At 41.2% G+C, this 22,292-nt stretch overlaps 1 protein-coding gene across 1 annotated transcript in view; it reads left to right on the top strand.

Annotated features, from left to right (window-relative positions):
• Positions 1-22,292, top strand: part of CAMKV (CaM kinase like vesicle associated) — a 101,291-nt gene that overhangs the window by 57,815 nt on the left and 21,184 nt on the right. Inside the window, exons 2-3 of the mRNA XM_042449674.1 lie at positions 15,657-15,765; positions 17,016-17,147. Coding sequence (XP_042305608.1) covers positions 15,671-15,765; positions 17,016-17,147 — 227 coding nt within the window. The 5' untranslated portion in view covers positions 15,657-15,670. The remainder of the gene's footprint in view (positions 1-15,656; positions 15,766-17,015; positions 17,148-22,292) is intronic.

The raw sequence follows: 22,292 nt of genomic DNA on the forward strand, positions 1-22,292 counted from the left end.
TTAGCAGAATTGTAGTACAAAATATTAGGATAGCAGGTTGCCAGCTCCTGGACTAGATGTACTTCTTGGTCTGACTTTCTTTTCCAGTCATTAGTTTGCTAGAATTTGGACTGTGTACACAGTTGCATTGTGGGTAGGGAAGGCTGTGATTGTCCATTGGGACTTGAGTATATTGTTTCTTACAGATCCAGTTCACCAGAAATAATATTTTTACCAAATTGGCAGAAGATAGTAAATATTATTCTATTATTAGATCAATATTAGCATAATGTAAGCTTCTGCCAAGTCAATGAATAGTGATGAACTGCTGACAAACTGTGTTTGAATTATCTGCCCAGGCTTATGCATATAGAAACTTATCAAAATAAAAATGAGCATGACTCAAACTTTTCAGTTGGGTTTGACTGTCCGTGCATTTTCTGGTGATCTAATGAAACACACAACAACTCAGTGGAGATTGCTTCTGAGTAGGAATGTACAGTTGGCATCTCATGCGGTTTGATATATTTCTTTATTTTAACACTTATAAACTTCCTTTTTGGCCCAAGTTCAAATGACAGCAATAAAAGCACAAGTATAAAAAGACTACAATATAATATTATAATAAAACTTTAAAAATTAAAAAAAATAAAAACCAGCAATACCCTAAAGCAGTTGTCGTAAAAAATTCCAAGAGGCACAGCATTAAAATATCAATAAATCAGCAGCACAGTTAATAAAATATATCAGTTAAAAGCCATTCAAACCTCAACAGAGGAACCACCTGTCTTGGAAGAGTAGGGGCTATAACTGAGAAGTCTCTGTTTCTTGTGCTGTGGATCCAACTGTTCTGTTGCTTAAAGCAGGCTAGTGAGCAGGCTCTCCTATGTAAGTTCATATGGCTTAAGGTAATCCTTCAGATAACTGGCTCCTAAGCTTTAAAAGCCCAAACTCAATTGGGACCGTAAAATAATACATGCAGTTGGTAGAGAGTCATTGTCACATATTCTGACTATCAGTACCGGAATAGAGTCATTCTGCACCAACCATGTTTAACACTTGTGATCCTTGCAAGCATAAACAGGAGTCATAGAATCATAGAATCATAGAGTTGGAAGAGACCGCACGGGCCATGGTTTTCAGACCCTTCACCACTTTAGTCGCCCTCCTTTGGATACGCTCCAGTTTCTCAACGTCCCTTTTTGAATTGTGGTGCCCAAAACTGGACATAATATTCCAGGTGGGGCCTGACCAAAGCAGAATACAGTGGCACTATTTCTTCCCTTGATCTAGACACTATACTTTTATTGATGCAGCCTAAAATTGCATTGGCCTTTTTAGCTGCCGCATTGCACTGACTCATGTTCAACTTGTGGTCTACTTGGACTCCCAGATCCCTTTCACATGTAGTTTCATTCAGCCAGGTGTCCCCCATCCTATATCTGTGCATTTCATTTTTCTGCCCTAAGTGCAGTATCTTACATTTCTCTGTGTTGAATTTCATTTTGTTAGCTTTGGTCCAGCTTTCTAGTCTATTCAGATCATTTTGAATGTTGATCCTATCCTCTGGAGTATTAGCTATTCCTCCTAATTTGGTGTCATCTGCAAATTTGATCAGTATGCTCCCAATTCTGTCATCCAGGTCATTGATAAAGATGTTGAATAACACTGGGCCCAGGACAGAGCCCTGTGGGACCCCACTGGTCACTTCTCTCCAGGCTGAAAAAGAGCCATTGTTGAGCACCCTTTGGGTTCGGCCGGTCAACCAATTACAGATCCATTTAACAGTTCCTTTGTCTAGCCCACATTTTACAAGCTTGTTTGCAAGAATGTCATGGGGAACTTTGTCAAAGGCCTTACTGAAATCAAGATATACTATATCCACAGCATTCCCTTCATCTACCAAGCTGGTAATTTTATCAAAGAAAGAGATCAGATTTGTCTGGCATGACTTGTTTCTCTGAAACCCGTGTTGACTTTTTGTGATTATGGCATTGCCTTCTAGATGTTCACAGACTCTCTGTTTAATGATCTGCTCCAGAATCTTTCCTGGTATTGATGTCAGACTAACTGGACGATAATTGTTGGGATCCTCTTTCTTCCCCTTTTTGAAGATGGGGACAACGTTTGCCCTCCTCCAGTCTGCTGAGACTTTTCCTGTTCTCCAGGACTTCTCAAAGATTGTCGCCAATGGCTCCGATATTACATTTGCCAGTTCTTTTAATACCCTTGGATGTAGTTCATCTGGTCCTGGAGACTTAAATTCATTTAGATTAACAAGGTATTCTTCTACTATCTCTTTACTTATTCTGTGCTGAAATTCCCCTATTCTGTCCTCTGCTCCATTATCCTCAGGTTGAGCACCCTTTGCCTTTTCTGAGAAGACTGAGGCAAAGAAGGTGTTGAGTAATTCTGCCTTTTCTCTGTCCCCCGTTAACATTTTGCCATCTTCTCCACACAGTGGCCCTACCATTTCTTTCTTCTTCCTTTTGCTGCGGACATATCCAAAAAATCCCTTTTTATTCTTTTTTACCTCTCTAGTAAGCCTGAGTTCATTCTGCGCTTTAGCTTTTCTGACTTTACTCCTACACATGCCTGCTATTTCTTTGAATTCTTTTTTCGTGATTTCCCCCCTTTTCCATTTCTTATACATGTTCCTTTTCAAACTTAGCTCAGTTGAAAGTTCCTTAGTCACCCAACCTGGTTTCTTGAGACACCTCCAATTTATTTTTGTTTGTAAATGCCAACTGGTCACTTCAAAGGCCTGTTTCTTCCCAGCCCCGACCTGTATTTAATGGTCTCCTCACCACCCAGAACAGTTACTCTGGAAAACATTGTACAAATAAGATGATGGCAGAGAAGCAAAGTTGGTTGTCTAAAACTCTCTTTTTCAGGGAGCTCAAAGACTTATACTTCCATAATTGGAGCTCAGGACCTCTGACAGAGAATCTTTAGCATCCTCCCTAAACTACAATCCAAGAATGCTTAGGGGAAGAAGCCTGATAAAATTGATGTGGATGTGTAGTGTAAAATAGTCCAGGAAAACATCTGCCTAGACAAATAGCCCAAAAGAGTATCTCTAGCAGTATCTAATTTCATATGCTTTTAAGCAAGTGGTAGAACATAACAAAGCACTAATACGGTTTCATTCTTCCTTAATAACTGTGTTCCACAAATTTTGCTCATTCTCTTTTACACTTATGTACATTGTTGGCTACAATGTTTTCCTTATAGGTTAAAACCAGTGAATCTCAAGTATTGACTGTGTTTTCTGTTTTTGTGGGATGAATTTCAATCACTTTAACTGAGCAAAATAGCAAATACATTTTCTGTATTCACTTCTCTGCAAAGCATTCATTTTATTTTATTTTATTTTATTGGTAAACAGGTAATACAATAACATCTCAACTACCATTTCTCTAAGTTTTATATTTTCTGAGACTTCATAGTTTTCATTCCCTGGCACTCTCCAGAATCCCTGGAATCAGGTGCTTCCAGATATATTTTTGATGTATTTTTGCCCTTCCTAGTTCATGGGATGTTGGAGTTGAAAGAGGGCAAACTTGTCATCTTTCATTTATAACTGTGCCTTGCTCTGCCATTGTTTCTTCCATCTTTTTCTTATCATTGAAAATCTGTGAAGGAAGGAAAGACAGAATAGCAGCACAGTGTCTTTGAGCATGTACCGCTAAGGGCCATCTGTCTGGTATCATTTATTTGCAAAGATGGCTCTTGGCTCTCTTGTGAGTAGGATGATGAATCTTCCACAGGTTTTGGTCTGAGTGCTGACAGACCTGTCCAAGGTGTTCAACTTGTTTGGGGAATTGACTTCAGAACCTTGGATAGCTCCTTTAAAGTCCATTATAAAACTGGAGAGGATTCGCTCTCCCATTATCATGGAAGCCATTTGCTGCTACTGTTGGTTTGATTCAGAGATCCATTTTCTGTCATCTCATCTTCTTCTCAATCATTGGTTTCTAATTTGCAATTCGGTTAACTGAAAAGGCTGTGTGTGTGTGCGCGCGCACGCGCCTTCGAGTTGCCAGTTGACTTATGGTGACTCCATGAATTTCTTGGAGTTTTCTTAGGAAAGAAATACTTAAAAGTGGTTTTGCCAGTCCCTGTCTCTGAAATATAGCCTACAGCTATTTGGCTTTTATTTATTTATTTTTCCCTCGAATGCCTCGCTTTGCATTTACCGACATTTAATTTCATCTATCATTCTATTTGCCCTTTTCTCCAATACTGTGAGATCTTTCCATAAATCTCCACAGTCTGCTTTAGACTTAACTGTGTTGAATAATTTAGTGTCATCTGAAAATTTAGTCACTTCACTGTTGTTTATTTTTTCCAGGTCATTAATGACTATGCTGTAAAGAGCAAATAGTACACTGGTTTGGAGTTGAGGACCTCGAGAGAAAAATGACTCTTTTTGTCACCCATGTTTGCTATCTTTCCATCAATTCCTATTACCCAGAAAAAATGGCATGGCATTGCTTCTTATGCCACAACTTCCATAAAATTCAACCTGCTGAAATTCCCTCTTTTACATAATCATTAAAGGTACAGGAGTCCTCTCCAGTTTTCAGTCTGGTCACCCTAACACAAAGTCTTTGAGTGCTTCAGGAAAAGGCTTTTATTATGCAATTCCCATGTCTCTTTCACAGAATGTTACTGGGATCCAGGTGATGCTTTCTCCCATACAGTATGTAACTTCCCATTTACTCCACTGCTCTTTCCATCCTTTTTCATAACAGAAAAAAATATGTCTTTAAGGAAGGAAAGATGGAAACAATACAGAATACAACCACAATATAGGTATGCCTTTGGTTTCCCCACCCGTTCTTGGAGGTATAATTTGCACTGGGAAACACAGAGGTGATGGGTTACAAGCAAAGATACATCATCCATTTTCCATCCCTAGGCATCCTACCCAGCTGCCTGCTTTTAGGACAAGAAGAGATGCCAGGTGCCTCAGTCAAAAAATGCATACATTATACCCAATCTAGTTACAGTGGGCCCTTAGTATCTGCTGGGGTTTGGGTCCAGGACCCCCTGTGGAAACCAAAATCTGCAGAGGCTCAAGATCTATTATTATTGAAGATATTCCAGAAAAACAAGCCAGGGAGTCCAGAAGTGAATGAAAGTTCACCAGTATTTATTAGCTGGCTGGCTTCAAAGGAATATTTTCCAAAGGTCTGAAGTCCTGATCAACAGGTGACATACCCTTTTATAGGGTTTCAAACAAACAACTTCCAAGCTATACATTGATTAGTACATAGAATGAAACATAGGAACTCCCCGTTCACTCATTGGTTATAAAACTATGCATTTTAAAGCCCCATCATCAATTCTCTTATCAGGACTGTTTTCACTCACAGTCCCAATATGGCATCCCAGCATTCCTTATTTTGGGTAATTGCAGGCATCCAAGCACCACTTGGGGCAATAAACAGGCCCTGAATGACATGAAGAGCCGTGAAGATGTTGTTTATTACAAAAACAGTCCTTTCCCCTTATTTCATCCAGCTTCAGACATTCTAGCTATTGAACATATTGGCAATTTTTCTATTTAATAAATTTTGTTAATTTTCCCCTCCCTATCCTCCTCATTATATACAGTGGTATAGTAAAATGGTGTCCCTTATATAAAAGGGCATAATCAAGGTTTGCTTTTTGGAATTTATATATTATTTTGATATTTTCAAACCATGGATGGTTGATTCTGTGAATGTATCCACTCACTCTTAACTCACACATACATACACACACATAGTTGCTTCCCAACCCGTTGTTGTTGTTGTGTGCCTTCAAGTCACCTCTGACTTACAGTGACCCTAAGACAACCCTATCATGGGGTTTTCTTGGCAAAATCTATTCAAGAGGAGGTTTGCCTTTGCCTTCTCCTGAGGCTGAGAAAATGTGACTTGCTCTAGGTCACCCAATCTGTTTCCAAGGCAAAGCAGGGAATTGAACCCTGGTCTCCAGAGTCATAGTCCAGTGCTCAAACTAGTACACCACACTGGCTGTCCCAGGCCCAAACCTTCAACTGATCCATGGTGCTGTGATGAATGAAATTAGTGGGGACAAAACGCTCCCTGAGCTACGAAAAGTTTACATTCAAAGTTACAGAGGAGCAGGAAAGATCTTAATTTTTGTCTTTTCATGGACTACTGCATAAAAATGCTTGTTTTGCATTCTGGCACTCTTTGTGCATTCCACAGGAAAGATAGCATATAAATCAATATTTGAGACGCTAGAGCTGCAATATTTTTTCAAAAAGCAGCTATTTCCTGGCATATTTTGGCATATTTTATTGCAGATGGATGCCAACGTGGTGCCCAAAGATACCTGTATTGAATATGCATTATTTGACGTTTGCTTCAAGGGACAGTAAATATTTCATTACTTTGGTGCTAATTCCACACACCCTACCTACCTGGCAGCTTTTAATGCTTCAAATAATAATAATTATTATTATTATTATTATTATTATTATTATTATTATTATTATTATTATTTAATTGTGTTTCCCCACCTCTCCCAATGGATCGAAGCGGGGTTACAGACTACTAAAATCAAAATACATACAACAATCTTATAAAACACTAAACAATAAAATGTAACATCAATAATTTATCAGACCATCAGACATCCATGGGCAAGGGCAGAATATCATTGTCAGATAGGGCATATCAGTTATCACTCATCGGGGGAAGGGGGGAAGCTTGGTGAAAGAGCACGGTTTTAAGTCTCTTTTTAAATGTTTCCAAGGGGGTCATAAGGCGGAGCTCGTCTCCATAATGTTTCTGCATCTGTGGCTAATGGTTTAAAAAGCTTCTGAGACTTCAGAAACATGGTATTTTGTGCTTTAATAGATTTTGGAATCCAGGTGAACATGTCTACATTTCAAATAATCTTCGTGTCTATATCCTCTGTGACTGGAGAGGTAGCATTGTATTCCACAGTGTTTCTCACTGGTTTGTCTCCTCCTATCAGAATGACCACATGTGTATCTGGGCATTATATTAAAAAGTAACATCTAAGATCCTGTGTCATGTGGGCTGCAATACATAACTTTATAATGATGGAGCTACATCTCTGGCTCAATATGCAACAGTGTTAGAGAATTGTAACAAGGAGAGCTATGGGGCACTACATAACATCTCCTGTTAACACAGCCATATAAGATGTCCCTTTGCATGACAGGACTGCAGCACCACACAGTGAGACATTGAGAAAGGTGGAGACAATTTTTCCAGCTAGGCAGAAGACAACCATGGCTTTCCACTGTTGTCTGTTCTGAATTATCAGTGCCTCATAGCTCTGTTGTGGGCCATTGCCCCCCTCTTGTGTTGTCATTGTGCAAGGGTAGCTTGTCCAACAAAGTCCTGTACTGTTACACATCACAGCATTGCACAATGGCCACACTGCTCCCTTCACTTATGCAGTGGACAGCATTGTCCTCCTGGGAATACCACTGTTGCACATGCTGCAGTTCTAAAGTGCGTAGATGTAAGGTGGCGTATGACATCAGAAATTCGCAACAAAATGCCAATCAACGCCTTCCCTTTCTTTTCTTTTCTTCCCCCCCCCCCTCCTTTCTGGTGCTGTCCCCCAGTCCCTAAAGGTGGCCCTAGGTGCTAATTATTTTCCTTTTTCCCAACACAAATCTCCACCCTGTGTGTATATGTGTGTGTATGTATGTATATGTGCCTGCTTTCAAGTTACCTGTCAGCATATGGCATCCATGAATTTCATAGAGTTTTCTTTGTCAGGGAATATTCAGAGGTGGTTCCTTCCTCTGATATATCACCTACAGAATCTGGCATATGTTGGCAGTCTCCCCTGCAAGTACTAGCCAGAGCTGACCTTGCTTTGCTTTCAAGATCAGATGGGACCTGGTGCCTTTGGGGTATTAAGGCCCTACATGTACGTGATACAACGCAACAGTAACAGCCTGTGCTACCGCTACTCAGCTTTCCAACATGGCCAGTCATTTGCCTTGCAGTGCCCTCTGGTGTCCAAGGTCTCTTTATTACTCCCAGGCTCTGCCAGATGTTACTGTTCCCTACAGAGGTAGGTGTGTGTGTGTGTGTGTGTGTGTGTGTGAGAAAGAAAATAGAACATGCAGCTGTGTGTTGCTTCTGCCATGTTTATTTTTATTTTTTGTAGAGAAGAACTGGAGCTGTTCAACCCGTGTCCTTCTGTCCATTTTCCTGCTCACCACCTTCTCTCCACTGCTACCTGTTTTTCCTATGTCTTTTCTCATAGAGAGCAAGAGAAGAGCACCTAGAGGAAGCAATTTTATGCAGAACAGCAGCAGGCAGAGAAAAGGTTAAGCATCTCTTCTCTCTCTCTCTCTCTCTCTCTGTGTGTGTGTGTGTGTGTGTTATGCCTTCAAATCATTTCTAAGCATATCTTCTACATAAATTTTTCTGATGTCTGAGCTGGAATAACCATTAGCCTGTAGAGCCCGGTCCAAGGCTAATGGTTATCCCAGCTCAGACATCAGAAGGGCTGCCAGGCCCCGGAAAACCCAGAGCAGTGAGGACAAGCAGCCACCCAAAGGGAAGGTATTTGTACCATACATCAAAGGAGTCACAGAATAAATAGGCAAAGTGGTGAGGAAGCACAACCTGCAAATGGTTTACAAACCAACAAAGTAAATCGAGCAAATGCTTCCCTCAGCCAAGGACCAGAGAGACCCTCTCACAGCCGCAGGAGTTTACCGCATACCATACAAGTCTACATAGGCACCACCAAACGCAGTGTGCAAACAAGAATCAAGGAACACGAGAGACACTGCAGACTGGGCCAGCCAGAAAAATCAGCAGTAGCAGAACATGCCACAAACCATCCTGGGCATAAAATACTGTTTGAAAACACCGAAGTTCTGGACTATGCCAACCACTACCATGTCAGGATGCACAGGGAAGCCATTGAAATCCACAAACACCTGAACAATTTCAAAGGGAAAGGAGGAAACCCTTAAAGTAAACAAGGTTTGGCTACCAGTCCTGAAAGACAGCAAGATAAAGACTCAACAAATGCAAATGAGAACTCTCCCAGCAGACAATGAGCACTATCAAGCAGACATTAATCCTCTTGTGCAGACCCTCACACCCTGAGGCCTGCCATTAACAATATACATGCAAATCACTCCTGCCTTTCCAGGTCACACAATATACAGTGGTGCCTCGGGTTACGAAATTAATTCGTTCTGCGGCCGCTTTCGTAACCCGAAAAGCCTTCGTAAGCCGAATTGCCATAGGCGCTAATGGGGAAAAGCCGCGATTCCGTGCGAAAAAGCCGAAAAAAGCACCAAAAGTTTTTTCGTAACCCGAAAAAACATTCGTAACCCGGAACAATGATTCCCTATGGGATTTTTTCGTATCCCGAAAATTTCATAACCCGGTCATTTCGTATCCCGAGGCACCAGTGTATATAGCCAAGTCCTTTCCAGGCAAACATTCTCTGAAGATGCCAGCCACAGATGCAGGTGAAACGTCAGGAAGAAACTCTCCTAGAACATGGCCACATAGCCCAAAAAACCCACAAAAAACAACTAACGCTCTCATTCTCACTATCTTTTCAACCGGATCATGAATCAATTTGTTCCAAAAGTTGCATGCATCCAATGATGTGCCAGTGCAGGACTTGATTGCAGGACATATCTACACATACTGTTCAGAAGTATTGCAACCTTGGAGGCAAATCTTTAAAGCCCTAAATAAAAGAAATAAAAACAAAAGCAAATATATAATAGAAATTCTACTATAGGTATACCTCAGTTAACAAAGCAGATGATGGGTATTACTACTTTAACTGAAAATTTGGTACCAGGGGCAGAAATGACAAGTGTAGAGATAGGTACCAATACCTACAAAATAAAAGCAGTTCAATGCATATCAGCATTTTTTAAACCCCCAAATTAATAATATGCACTTGTGAAATGTTGACTCGAGGGCAGTTAACAACACATGTGAAATAAAACAACCAAGTAAGGTAAGCCTTGTGCTTCTCATTTTCAGATTTTTCTCTCTTTCTGAGCGAAACAAATACATAGAACCTTTCCTTTAGGGTTTCTTCACCCAAAGCAGAAGTTCACAGGAGTTACATTTGCATAGACCACTGTTTGCAGTCACATCAGGATCTCAAAATACAGTTTGATCCTAGCTTGTGACCTAATTTTTCTCAGTACTTACATGTTTAGGGAATCGTCATAGTGTAATATTTGATCATTGGACTACAGGTATGGAGACCAGGGTTCAAATCTCACTCAGTCATGGAAATTCATTGGGTGATGCTGGGCAAGTCACACTCTCTAAGCCCCAGCCAGTATGGACAATGATAAGGGATTATGGTAGTCTAAATCCAAAATTTCTAGAGGACCAAAGCTTCCTCAGTCCTGCTCTGTAATGTTAGCATTATTTGCCCATACCATGCAGATACATATGTTCTGCAGACAGCCCTTGCACTGTACAAGTTCCGCAGCAATCCAGGTTGTTCTCTGAATTGTATTTTTTTGATTTTTTACTACAGTACAATTTCTGAAATTTTGCCAATACCTTAAGGATTGGCTATAGAACATGTAGGTCATCCCACTTCATAGCTGATGGGATACAAAAGGTGACATTTTCTCAAAGATAATGTAGTAAGTGGGATGGAGTTGGAACTTTGAGTACATCCACTTTGAGAGTATCAGTCACCACTCATTATTTGAGATGTTTCCAGCAGAGATCCAAAGGACTGTGAAATAATTACTGAGCTATTAAATGTCCATCTCCCTCCCACAACACCAAACACACACTGTCCCTATACCAGTTCTGGCAAAAATTACACATTTCAATGTAGTATTCTTAGTTATGAGATGATTTGTTTTGCTTGGCTGAGTGCATTTTAGGATGGGATTGTTCACCATTTCTGGGCTAGTGGAAAGAGCTTGCTCTTGTTTCCCTGAAACGATCATTGTGGTGCACTTTCAGAAACAAGAGGCTGTTTTAAAAATAAGATAACTATATATGTCAATCCTTGATTTGCAATGAATAGGAACTGGCATGTGTTTTCTAGATTTATTGGACTGCAGTTTGGCAAATTTGTGGCTAACTACACTTGCTGGAAATATATTAATGATGCACCTGTCACTATCACTGGGTGACAACGGAGAGGTAGTGAGTTGCCGGATGAGTCAGTGTCGCGGCAGAGAGAGACGCAGAGACAGGAATGGGGGTGCAAAGCTTCTTCTGCTGGCCAGGTCTTGGCCAGCTCCTTTTATTGACATCAGGGTTACATTAGGTTTTACATTATCTTATTGTACATCAGAAGGCAATTTGCGGAATCAGGGACCAATGTGTACTCAGGAGATTTCTAATTAGCAAAGGGGAGCAAGATGTGTACACTGTCTCAGCCGAATCAACATGGGCTTATCCAATCACGGATAAAGCATTGTCAACCAGAAGGTGAGTCATGATCTCGTGGTTTGCCAGCGAGGCCATCACATCCTATTCTCGGTAGACATTGCTATCCTGGGAAGGGGTGCACCCCCTGGGCTTTCCAGGGGATGCCACAAGTCAGCCCAACCCTGGCCCAGGTGTGTTCACATTTATTATTTATTACTTCATTCATTCATACTGTATTTCCAAACTGCCTTGGCTTCAACCAAATAGTTTGCCCTCCCACAATCATTGGTAGGGAGGAAGAAAAACTTGACAAATGTTTCACCTTCACTCCTGGGTACAAAACATTGTTTGCTGCAGAATGAGATGTATGTGTTTAAGAAATATTTTTTATGCAGGGCTGCTGGAAGCAGGAGAAGTGTAAAAGAACTATACATATGACATAAAAATGGTGGAATAATGCAGCCAGCAGCAGGCTTCCCTTCTCTGTCTGCTTAAGTCTTGCCTATCCTGAGTACTAGCATACTTAAGTTCAGCTGAGTCTTGATTATTTAAAAGAGTGTGAGCAGAAGGGATCATGTGCTTCTTGCAATTCGTTGTATATGAGCTAGTGCAAATGTTCTCAGCAGTACTGTAAGGTAAGTGCACTTCTAGGAAGGAAAATGTAACAAATGTTGCACTTTCATTCCTGGATCCCAAATATTGCTTGATGCAAAATGAGATTTATGGTGTCAAAAAAAAAAAAAAGCCAGCCCTTTGATAAGTGAAAAACACCTTCTCCATGTAGAAGTACTCTTAAATCTATACCTGCAGTGTTTCTGAGAAGAAGGTTCATCTATTAGGCAGGTCAAATAACATTTGCTTAATGGAGCAGAGCCAATTTAGTTTGTCAGATCAACCCTAATAGATATAGAGGGTCAGGCAGATGAGTCTGTCATATCGTTTCTCACTTCAGTATTTTTCTGGCTTTTGGCCAATTACATCAAAAGTTGAGTTCAAAAGAAAGCAAAGAGGCCTTTCTGCTTTTAGAACTCTTTTGAGCAATGACTGACACTACTCCTATGAATAGGATGTTATACAGACAATCCTCTGGATGTTTATCTAGTAATTGTTTCTCAGGTTTCTGTAACCTCTTTATTTCTATCATAAGGACAATATTTTGAAAATTTTTTGAATATAATTTGTATTAACATAGATCAAATCACATACCAAAATAATTAACAAGCAAACATTGATTCAACATATCTCTGTGTATTATAACTGTTAGGATTTGCTTATATCAACTTCCCATCTAATCATGTCAGTACTTCTGTAAGCCTTTATGATCTTCCAAATGTTTTACCCATTATCTCATTGTCCTTTTTATTTTAATGACTTCCCCTTTGTTCTTACTCTATTTTATTGGCTTCTCTCTCACTATCACCTAAGTATGTATGGAGTATTATAAAATTCTTTATAATGCATTCTCTTTAACTTTCTCTACATGTTGACCTTTCTTCAAAGAATGTCTCTTAAGCTTGACCATTTTTCCTTCCAAAATAGCAAAACTGGTTTTCAATCTATATCTACTTTCTCTGTGCATTCATCTTTGAGCCAATAAGTGAGGCTGTCCATATGTATCATATTGACTAATTTAATTAACCATTCTTTACTTGTGGGCGGATCTTTACTTTTCTACTTTTTTGCATACAAGCTTCTTTCAGCTGTGCTCATATATAGAGTTATCCGCCAACTTTGTCTTTCAAAGGCCCGTTACAAACGGGCCTAAAAGTGCGCGCTCCGCACGTACTAGGGTTAGAAAGGGGCATCCTTTCCGGACGCCCGCAACTCTAGCACGTGTGGAGCGTGCACAAAATGGCAGTGGCCGTTCCACACGGCCGCCGCCATTACGACATCATGACTGCGCCACCTCTATACAGGGTGGTGCGGACGTGACGTCATCACGCCGCACCAGGGAGCATAGTGCGCCCCTTCACCAGCCGCAAAAGGAGCTCCGAAACGGAGCTCCTTTTGCCGTTTGCGTCGCTGGGCGCAGCCTTCAGACGGCTGCGCCCAGCGACGCAGAGGAGAAAGGGGCCAAGCGGCCCCTTTCTCCTCCTCCCCGCCGCCGTGGGGTGTCCTTGGGGCTTGAAGCCCCAAGGACACCCCTTTCCAGGCTGCGAGGAAGGGACCTTTTGCCGCTTCCCCACAGCCTGGAAAGCAGCGGATCGGGGCCTCAGCAGCTGCCGCTCTGGCCACTGAGGCCCTAATCTGGCTGGGAAAGGGGCGGGTGCAGGCCACTGCTTTTCAGCTGTCTGTAACCTGCCGACGTTTTCTTCTATACCATGTGTCATGTTCAACAGATATAGTTCTGGTTGTAGTGGGAGCTCTTTACCAGTGAACCTAGTCATCACACTGGATTTCTTGCCAATATTTTTTCACCGCTGGGCACATACACCCAGTGCGATAGAAGGATCCCACATTGTCAGAACACTTCCAACATTTGTTTTCCCCTGTTATATACATTTTATCCAATTTGTTGTTGTTTTTTTGTCTGGATCTTGATTTCTGTTCATTTTGAAATGGATTAAATAAATGGTGGACAACCTATAGCCTATGGACTAATTCCAAAAATCCTCCACACATGCCCAGTTCAGATTGCAAACATGATCTCTCCATTTCCCAGCAGCCCACTGTGGATGAAATGGAGCAGAGGGGCAATGAGAAGGAAGGGGGCTCATCTACATTTGGCTGTAGGACATCCAGCATGGGTTTAAGCCCTTCCAATTGCTGGCATGTGGTCCCTGACAGATCACCCATGAAGAATTATAGCCGTCAGGGTGCCCAGTCTTGGGTTAAAGGGTCAGCTTTCTGTGAGCCAGTGGGGTGTGTTTTGGAAATCTTGTGCAAAATAGTGCTCAGGTGAGTATGAAGATGCTTAACACAGATTTTGTGGAACTATCAAAATGTCTTAAATTTAAAACAGCCATATGCCCCCCAAATTTGACATATAGTTCTAGAAAATGAATGACAATTTGGAGTCTTTTGGAGCGGGGATAATTTTAATGACCACAGGAAAATATACAAGGAACCATGCAGAGTTCTGATTTGTTGATTTGAGTTTGAATGATAAGCACCTGTCATTTTTCCTCCGTCCCTCAGTTTGTATCTAGTTCCAAATTGCATTAGGAAGTAAATGACAAAGAAAAAGCCAGTGACGTGTCACGGTGTTGAATGAAGTATGGTCTGCTAATAGTACATTAAGGGATTTCACTTACAGACCAAAGGGCAAATATGTGAATCTTGTTTTCTCATCACATCTGGAGGAATCTCCCCATATACCAAAAGCTACTCTCCTTTGGCAATCTCAATAAGTGGCATGCTCAAATATACACACATTAGTGACCAATTTGTTTCCTAGCAGAGCTTGTATTTCAAGAAAGTAACAGGACATACACCCAACAGCTTCCTAGCCGTGTTTCCAAGCAACTGGTACTGAGGCACATACTGCCTTTGGTACTGGAAATAATATACAGGTATCATGATGTAACTACAAGAAGCTCTGTCCAATTTAAATTTGCCCAGTCCTCTTTTAAAGCCATCCAGGTTGGCAGCCACCACTACAGCATTTTCCCCCTATTTCATTTTATCATTAGAAATCCTTTCTCTTCTGAAGTTGCTGTTCATCCCACCAAGAAAAACTTTCACATACTGTTCAGATGGCTGCATGTCTGTCTGCCAGCTATGAGGCAGATAGCAGCTTTTGTGGTGGAACTTGGATATTAATGAAAATGAATGATGATGCAAACAAAAGGGTTAAACAACATTCCCCTCCAACAGTTGTGATCCAAACTGGGGGGGACAGCAACAGCTTTTAACTTAATTTTTAGTTTAATTTTTAATGGGGAATCCTCTTCTCAGATTCCTTTCACACCACATATGTTCTGGCCCTAACATAGTCAGAAATGGAATGTAACATGCTTTAGAGTGTGAAATGAATTGTTGCCGGTGTGTCAGCTGAAAGTATCTCTAAGGTGTGTGAACTGGGGCAGAGAGGCTGTAGTTCCTTGTTCTGACCTTTTCAGGTGATGATGCATTACTTGTCATTCCACCACGGACTTGGTGATAATGAGAGTGAACTACATAATGGTTTCTCACAGCACCTTGTACTCATCTGTCTTCAGTTCTACCCTGCTCAGTGATGTGGTATTGACTAGGTCTTCCTGTGTCCCTTGTATTGGAAACTATCTGTATTCCAAAGATGTTGCTCCCAAAGATGTTTCATTCTTAATTTTGCAGTACCAGTCTTGGCAATGCCGTTTGGATGTGTTACCCTGGGAGATAAGAAGGATTATAACCAGCCATCTGAGGTGACTGACAGATATGACCTGGGGCAGGTCATCAAAACGTAAGTGTTCTGGCTTTTCTTCAGATTTTATCAGGGGAGAGACCCTCTCATATCACAGCAAAGGAGGCTGTCCCACATCTTTAGTTGTTGTTAGAGGGTATGGGAAAAATCACAGCACTGTAAGACTACATCATAAGTAGGTCTAACTGTATAATATGAGGAGAGGCAGTTGCTTTCAGTGGCTTGTCCATGTCTTCTGTATTATGCAGCTTTATACACACAGAGGTAATAGTATTTGGCATTCACTACTGTAAGAGTAGGCCAGTTTCAGATCAACAAGTGGGAAAAAGAGTTTGCTCCAGTGACATGCAGACTATTGTAGTTATCTATGCGAAATATATGAAACTAATGCCTTCCGCTTCCAATATGTGTATGTTTCTCTTCACATCTCTAGGGTGTCTTTGCATGTTGGTTCATAGATACAGTTGGAGTCTGTATTTTTTTTATTCTCTCCAATCAAATTGAACAAATTGATACACATGTAGGCACATGATAGACATGTATTTTTACATGCACATGTTGGGAGCAAGCCTACAGACTGTGATTCCACTCCTGCACTGTATGTGCTGAACAGAGTGTGTCTGTTTCCATAGTGAGTTTATGAGATTTCAAGCTGAGATTTCATAGAGGGACTTCCTGACTCCTAAATCACTCTTTTTGCCTGCCCTAAAGCAGACCTACCTTGTGTATATATTTCTCATAGCCACCTTTCACAGGGAGAAGATATTTGGGTATTAATAGTTTTTTCCATTGAAATTCAGCTGAAACAAAATGAGGAGAGGAAAGTATCAACTCTTTAGTCAAACCTGTTTGCTATGGGCCCCATAGAAATGTATTGTTTGACATGGGCAGTTTCTTCTCTCTTTTTCTCCCTCCTTACCCCTTCATGTGTGCTCCAAGAATATTCTCATAATGGTGGGACCTCTTGGTTTGTTGTACTTGAACATAGAATGAAACTGCTGGAGGTAAATCAAAGGTCAGGAACCTTTGTCCTGCCAAATGTTTTTGACTTCTGCTCCCAGAAACTGTTGGCAAAATAGTCAGTAGTGAGAGATTATGGGAGATAAGGTCCAAGACATCTAGAAGGTCAGAGTTCCTCGACCCTGAAAGAGTTCACCAACCCTGACAGAAACTCATGCCGTCATTTCTCTTGGGAGGGTGGGTTTCTCATGGAGGCTAGGTGATATGTCTCTACTTGGACTGCTCCAGACATTGGGCTTAAATGTGAAAGTGGCTCTTCTTTCCCCTAGAGAGGAGTTCTGTGAGATATTCCGTGCCAAGGAGAAAACAACTGGCAAGCTCTATACGTGCAAGAAGTTTCTGAAAAGAGATGGGCGCAAAGTGCGAAAGGCAGCCAAGAATGAGATCATCATCCTTAAGATGTGAGTCATGAATATCCATAAAGACAGATCCTTTGACTAACTAGTGGTGAATGAACCAGCTCTGAAATATTGTTGACAGTGTTGTTGCCATCATCCCACTTCATTACTTAGGCTGGCTTGGACTGATAGGCATTGCACTCCAGCAATTTCTGTAATGCCTCCAGTTGCCTAACTCCTCCCCAGTGTCTTGGTTTTTTTCATCTGCTTTATTGTTATCTTAATATTTTATCAATAGCAAAAGGTAATTGTAGTGTAGTGTAGTAATTGAAAGGTGCCACATTGGGCAAGCCTTACATCTATCCCAGTTTGAAAGCATGTCTATATGAAATTTAATTCCTAAAATTACCAGACTTTATATCAGGTTGGCAAGCTCAGTAGGTCTGGGGGCCAGTCCTTTGCCTGCCAGAAACCAAAAGGCCCCCGGAATTATTTCACCCCCTGAAACCAAAAGCAGCCAGAAGTCTATTTCTGGGTTCCTTTTTAAAAAGCTTATTGGCCAAAAGCAGGGCAGGGGGCCCTTGCTTTAAAGGAGAATCAGAGGCTTCCAGAATCTCAGTTCTACTTTTTGCAATGAAAAAAAAATGTAGGTGGCGGCAGATCAGTGGAGGGCACAAAATTGAGCCAGAGACATCACAGCACTCCTTTAGTGCACCAAATTACTTATCCTGCCTATTTGTTCACTGTACATGAACTTTACAAAGTCCCATATGTGTTGCCATATGTTAGGCCAATCACATATGAAAGCATCTCCTTGGGTCCAGCTTTTTCCAGATACAAGGAAAATATACTTCTCAGGTTCCTTGAAATTACATGGAAGAAAGAACTGTTATGTTTGATTTCTTTGACCAGCAGAACACAAGATATCTTCCCTAACAGCATAAATCACTCAACAACCTCACATGGCAGAATTCAGTTTAATTCATTTCCTGCATGAAATACAGCTGTAACAACATTATTACCTATTCAGTGGCAGTTACCAGCTTGTTCACCTACAAGGCACTGGTTAGTAATTAAGGGCCAGACTAGATAATGGCTGTTTTTAAAACAAGCAGCTAGGAATGTGAGTCATATAGAGAACGTGCCATGAGTGAGGAATAGTTCTTAATTTAGAACTAGGAATTCTATGGCACTTCAGATGATGTTGGAACTCCAGGTCCTATCAGCCACAGTGATGGTGAGGCATCATGGGAGTTATAGTTGAGCAACATGTGGAAGGTTAGAGGCTCCCACCCTTGTTTAAATCTGTTGCTCTCCACAGCAGCCCCAGCTGACAGCAGCCCCCACACTTCCTATTTGCAATGGCACCAGCTGATTTTCTTCTCATTTTGGATGACAGATTCAAAAAGCTAAATTGCTTCTGGAATCACAATAAATACTAGGATTAAAAGTACCTTAATCTAGGCTGCTGTCACACTGCAGAATTAATGCAGTTTGTCACCACTTTAACTGTCATGGCCCCATCCTATGGAATCCAGGGATTTGTAGCTTGTTCTGGCACAAGAGCACTCTGACAGGGAAAGCTGCATATCTTACAATACCTATCCCAGAATGCCATCTCATTGAGCCATGGCAGATACCTCTGCAATGTAGATGTATCCCTAGTATTTAGTCCACTACATCTGCCATTCATTTTTATGGAGGGGTAAGCAGGGACTACAGATATGAATAACACCACATATAATTAGGACTTCCGAGGGAAAGCTTTGAGAGTGAAAATGGGATGCCATGAAAACATAGCTATCCACTTTCGAAGCTAGGACTTGGAAGTCATTCACATTGGAGGTTAATTGAGCAATGCCTCTGTAACTCTGCTATGGCCTTACAGTAACACCGAGTGTAATAGACTAGACACGTCATTCTTGGGAATGTGTGTATTATTTATGATAGCAGATGCTTCTCTCACTCTGTTTTAATGAAGCAAGTTTTGCAATGCTTATTTAAATGGTAGGATGACAGCATATTTCCCAGACAACAATGAATATGCTTCCCCCCCCCCCCACCAAGATTTTTCTTAAGTAGTTATTCGGGTATGGGGCCATCTTAGATCTGGATGTTTCAGGGACAATGTTGTGTACTACACTTCTTTGGATGGTACAAGGAAGACTGTAACTTCAGCTCCTGGGCAGTGAAAAGGTTGTGGCTGATCCTGCCATCATTTAGACATGCAGGCATTCATAGAATCATAGAATCGTAGAGTTGGAAGAGACCGCAAGGGCCATCCAGTCCAACCCCCTGCCATGCAGGAAATCACAATCAAAGCATCCCCGACAGATGGCCTTCCAGCTTCTTTTTAAAGACTTCCAAGGAAGGAGACTAGACCACACTCCGAAGGAGTGTTTTCCACTGTCAAACAGCCCTTACTGTCAGGAAGTTCCTCCTAATGTTGAGGTGGAATCTCTTTTCCTGGAGCTTGTATCCATTGTTCCATGTTCTAGTCTCTGGAGCAGCAAAAAACAAGCTTGCTCCCTCCTCAATATGACATCCCTTCAAATATTTAAACAGGGCTATCATATCACCTCTTAATCTTCTCTTCTCCAGGCTAAACATCCCCAGCTCCCTGAGTCGTTCCTCATAGGGCATGGTTTCCAGACCCTTCACCACTTTAGTCGCCCTCCTTTGGATACGCTCCAGTTTCTCACGTCCCTTTTTGAATTGTGGTGCCCAGAACTGGACATAATATTCCAGGTGGGGCCTGACCAAAGAAGAATACAGTGGCACTATTTCTTCCCTTGATCTAGACACTATACTTTTATTGATGCAACCTAAAATGGCATTGGCCTTTTTAGCTGCTGCATCGCACTGTTGACTAATGTTCAACTTGTGGTCTACTTGGACTCCCAGATCCCTTTCACATGTAGCTTCGTTCAGCCAGGTGTTACCCATCCTATATCCGTGCATTTCATTTTTCCGCCCTAAGTGCAGTACCTTACATTTCTCCATGTTGAAATTTATTTTGTTAGCTTTGGTCCAGCTTTCTAATATATTACGGTCATTCTGAAGTTTGATCTTGTCCTCAGGGGTATTAGGTACTCCTAATTTGGTGTCATCTGCAGATTTGATAAGTATACCCCCAATTCTGTCATCCAAGTCATTGATAAAGATGTTGAATAACACTGGGCCCAGGACAGAGCCCTGTGGGACCCCACTGGTCACTTCTCTCCAGGATGAAAAGGAGCCATTGTTCAGCAACCTTTGGGTTCGGCCAGTCAACCAATTACAAATATATGTAACAGTTACGTTGTCTAGCCCAAATTTCACTAGCTTGTTTGCAAGAATGACATGGGGAACCATTGTCAAAGGCCTTACTGAAATCAAGATATACTTTATTCACAGAATTCCCTTCATCTACCAAGCTAGTAATTTTATAAAAAAAAGAGATCAGATTTGTCTGGCATAACTTGTTTTTCTGAAACCCATGTTGACTTTTTGTGGTTATGGCATTGCTTTCTAGATGTTCACAGACTCTCTGTTTAATGATCTGCTCCAGAATCTTTCCTGGTATTGATGTCAGACTAAACTGGACGATAATTGTTGGGATCCTCTTTCTTCCCCTTTTTGAAGATGGGGACAATTGTTTGCCCTCCTCCAGTCTGCTGGGATTTCTCCTGTTTTCCAGGAGTTTTCAAATATGATTGTCAATGGCTCCGATATTACATTTGCCAGTTTTTTTAGTACCCTTGGATGTAGTTCATCTGGTCCTGGAAACTTAAATTCATTTAGATTAACAAGGTATTCTTCTACTATCTCTTTACTTATTCTGTGCTGAAATTCCCCCATTCTGTCCTCTGCTCCATTTTCCTCAGGTTGAGCACCCTTTGCCTTTTCTGAGAAGACTGAGGCAAAGAAGGTGTTGAGTAATTCTGCCTTTTTTCTGTCCCCTGTTAGCATTTTGCCATCTTCTCCACGCAGTGGCCTTACCATTTCCTTCTTCTTCCTTTTGCTGCGGACATATCCAAAAAAGCCCTTTTTATTGTTCTTAACCACTAGCAAGCCTGAGTTCATTCTGTGTTTAGCTTTTCTCATTTTACTCCTACACAGGCTAGCTATGTGTCTGAATTCTTCTTTGGTGATTTCCCCTTTTTTCCATTTCTTATACATGTTCCATTTAAAACTTAGCTCAGTTGAAAGTTCCTTAGTTATACATCCTGGTTTCTTGAGACACCTCCCGTTTTTCTTTCTCACTGGAACTGTTTGAAATTGTGCCTTCAGTATCTCCCTTTTGAGAAAGTCCCATCCATCCTGAACTCCTTTATCTTTTAGTATTCCTGACAATGGGATCACTCTCAGTATTTCTCTAAGTTTACTGAAATCAGCTTTCCTAAAGTCTAGAAGGCATGTCTGACTATGCCTGGCTTCTCCTTTCCACTGTATAACAAACTCCAGGAGAACATGGTCACTTTCACCTAATGATCCCACCACTTGCACTCCATTAACCAGGTCATCCCTGTTGATTAGAATCATATCTAAAATAGCTGATCCCCTTGTTGCTTCTTCCACCTTTTGGACATTGAAATTGTCTTTAAGGCAAGTGAGGAATTTACTAGACCTTGAGGATTTTGCTGAGTTTGAATTCCAGCAAATATCAGCATTATGCTACCAATGCTATATATGTTATTTGGAGCATTTCCACAGAGATTGGATGCAATGAGTTACAAAGAAGAAGTCTTAGTTTGCAATAACTAAAGCACAACGACATGCATCATAAATGTAGCTTATTGTTGTTCTGTGGCTTCAAGTCATTTCTGACTTATGGCAGCTGTAAGGCGAACCTATCACAAGGTTTTCTTGGCAAGATTTGTTCCATTGGGAGGGTCTGCCTTCTTTTTCTCTATGACTAAGAGAGTTTGACTTGCCCAAGGTCACCCAGTAGATTTCCATGGCTTAGTGGGAATTCAAACCCTGGTCTCCAGGGTTGTAGTTTAATGCTCAAACCACTATACCATGCTCGCTCTCTTAATGTAGCATAATGTAGCATAGTGAAGGACAATGTCACTCATTTAGTGGTGCAACTGTAACTGTTGTCAGTTACTTTATAATTACAGGGTTGTGTGGCTGCACTTCTTGGTAATGTTTTGTACCGCTAGCTTGTTATCTTCTGAGGTTTTTCTTTAAAGTAATTAAAAAGTAAGGATGTTAGTTACTTTT

The sequence above is a fragment of the Sceloporus undulatus genome, chromosome 2 (genome assembly GCF_019175285.1).
Source record: "Sceloporus undulatus isolate JIND9_A2432 ecotype Alabama chromosome 2, SceUnd_v1.1, whole genome shotgun sequence".
In the NCBI taxonomy this organism is placed as follows: Eukaryota; Metazoa; Chordata; class Lepidosauria; order Squamata; family Phrynosomatidae; genus Sceloporus; species Sceloporus undulatus.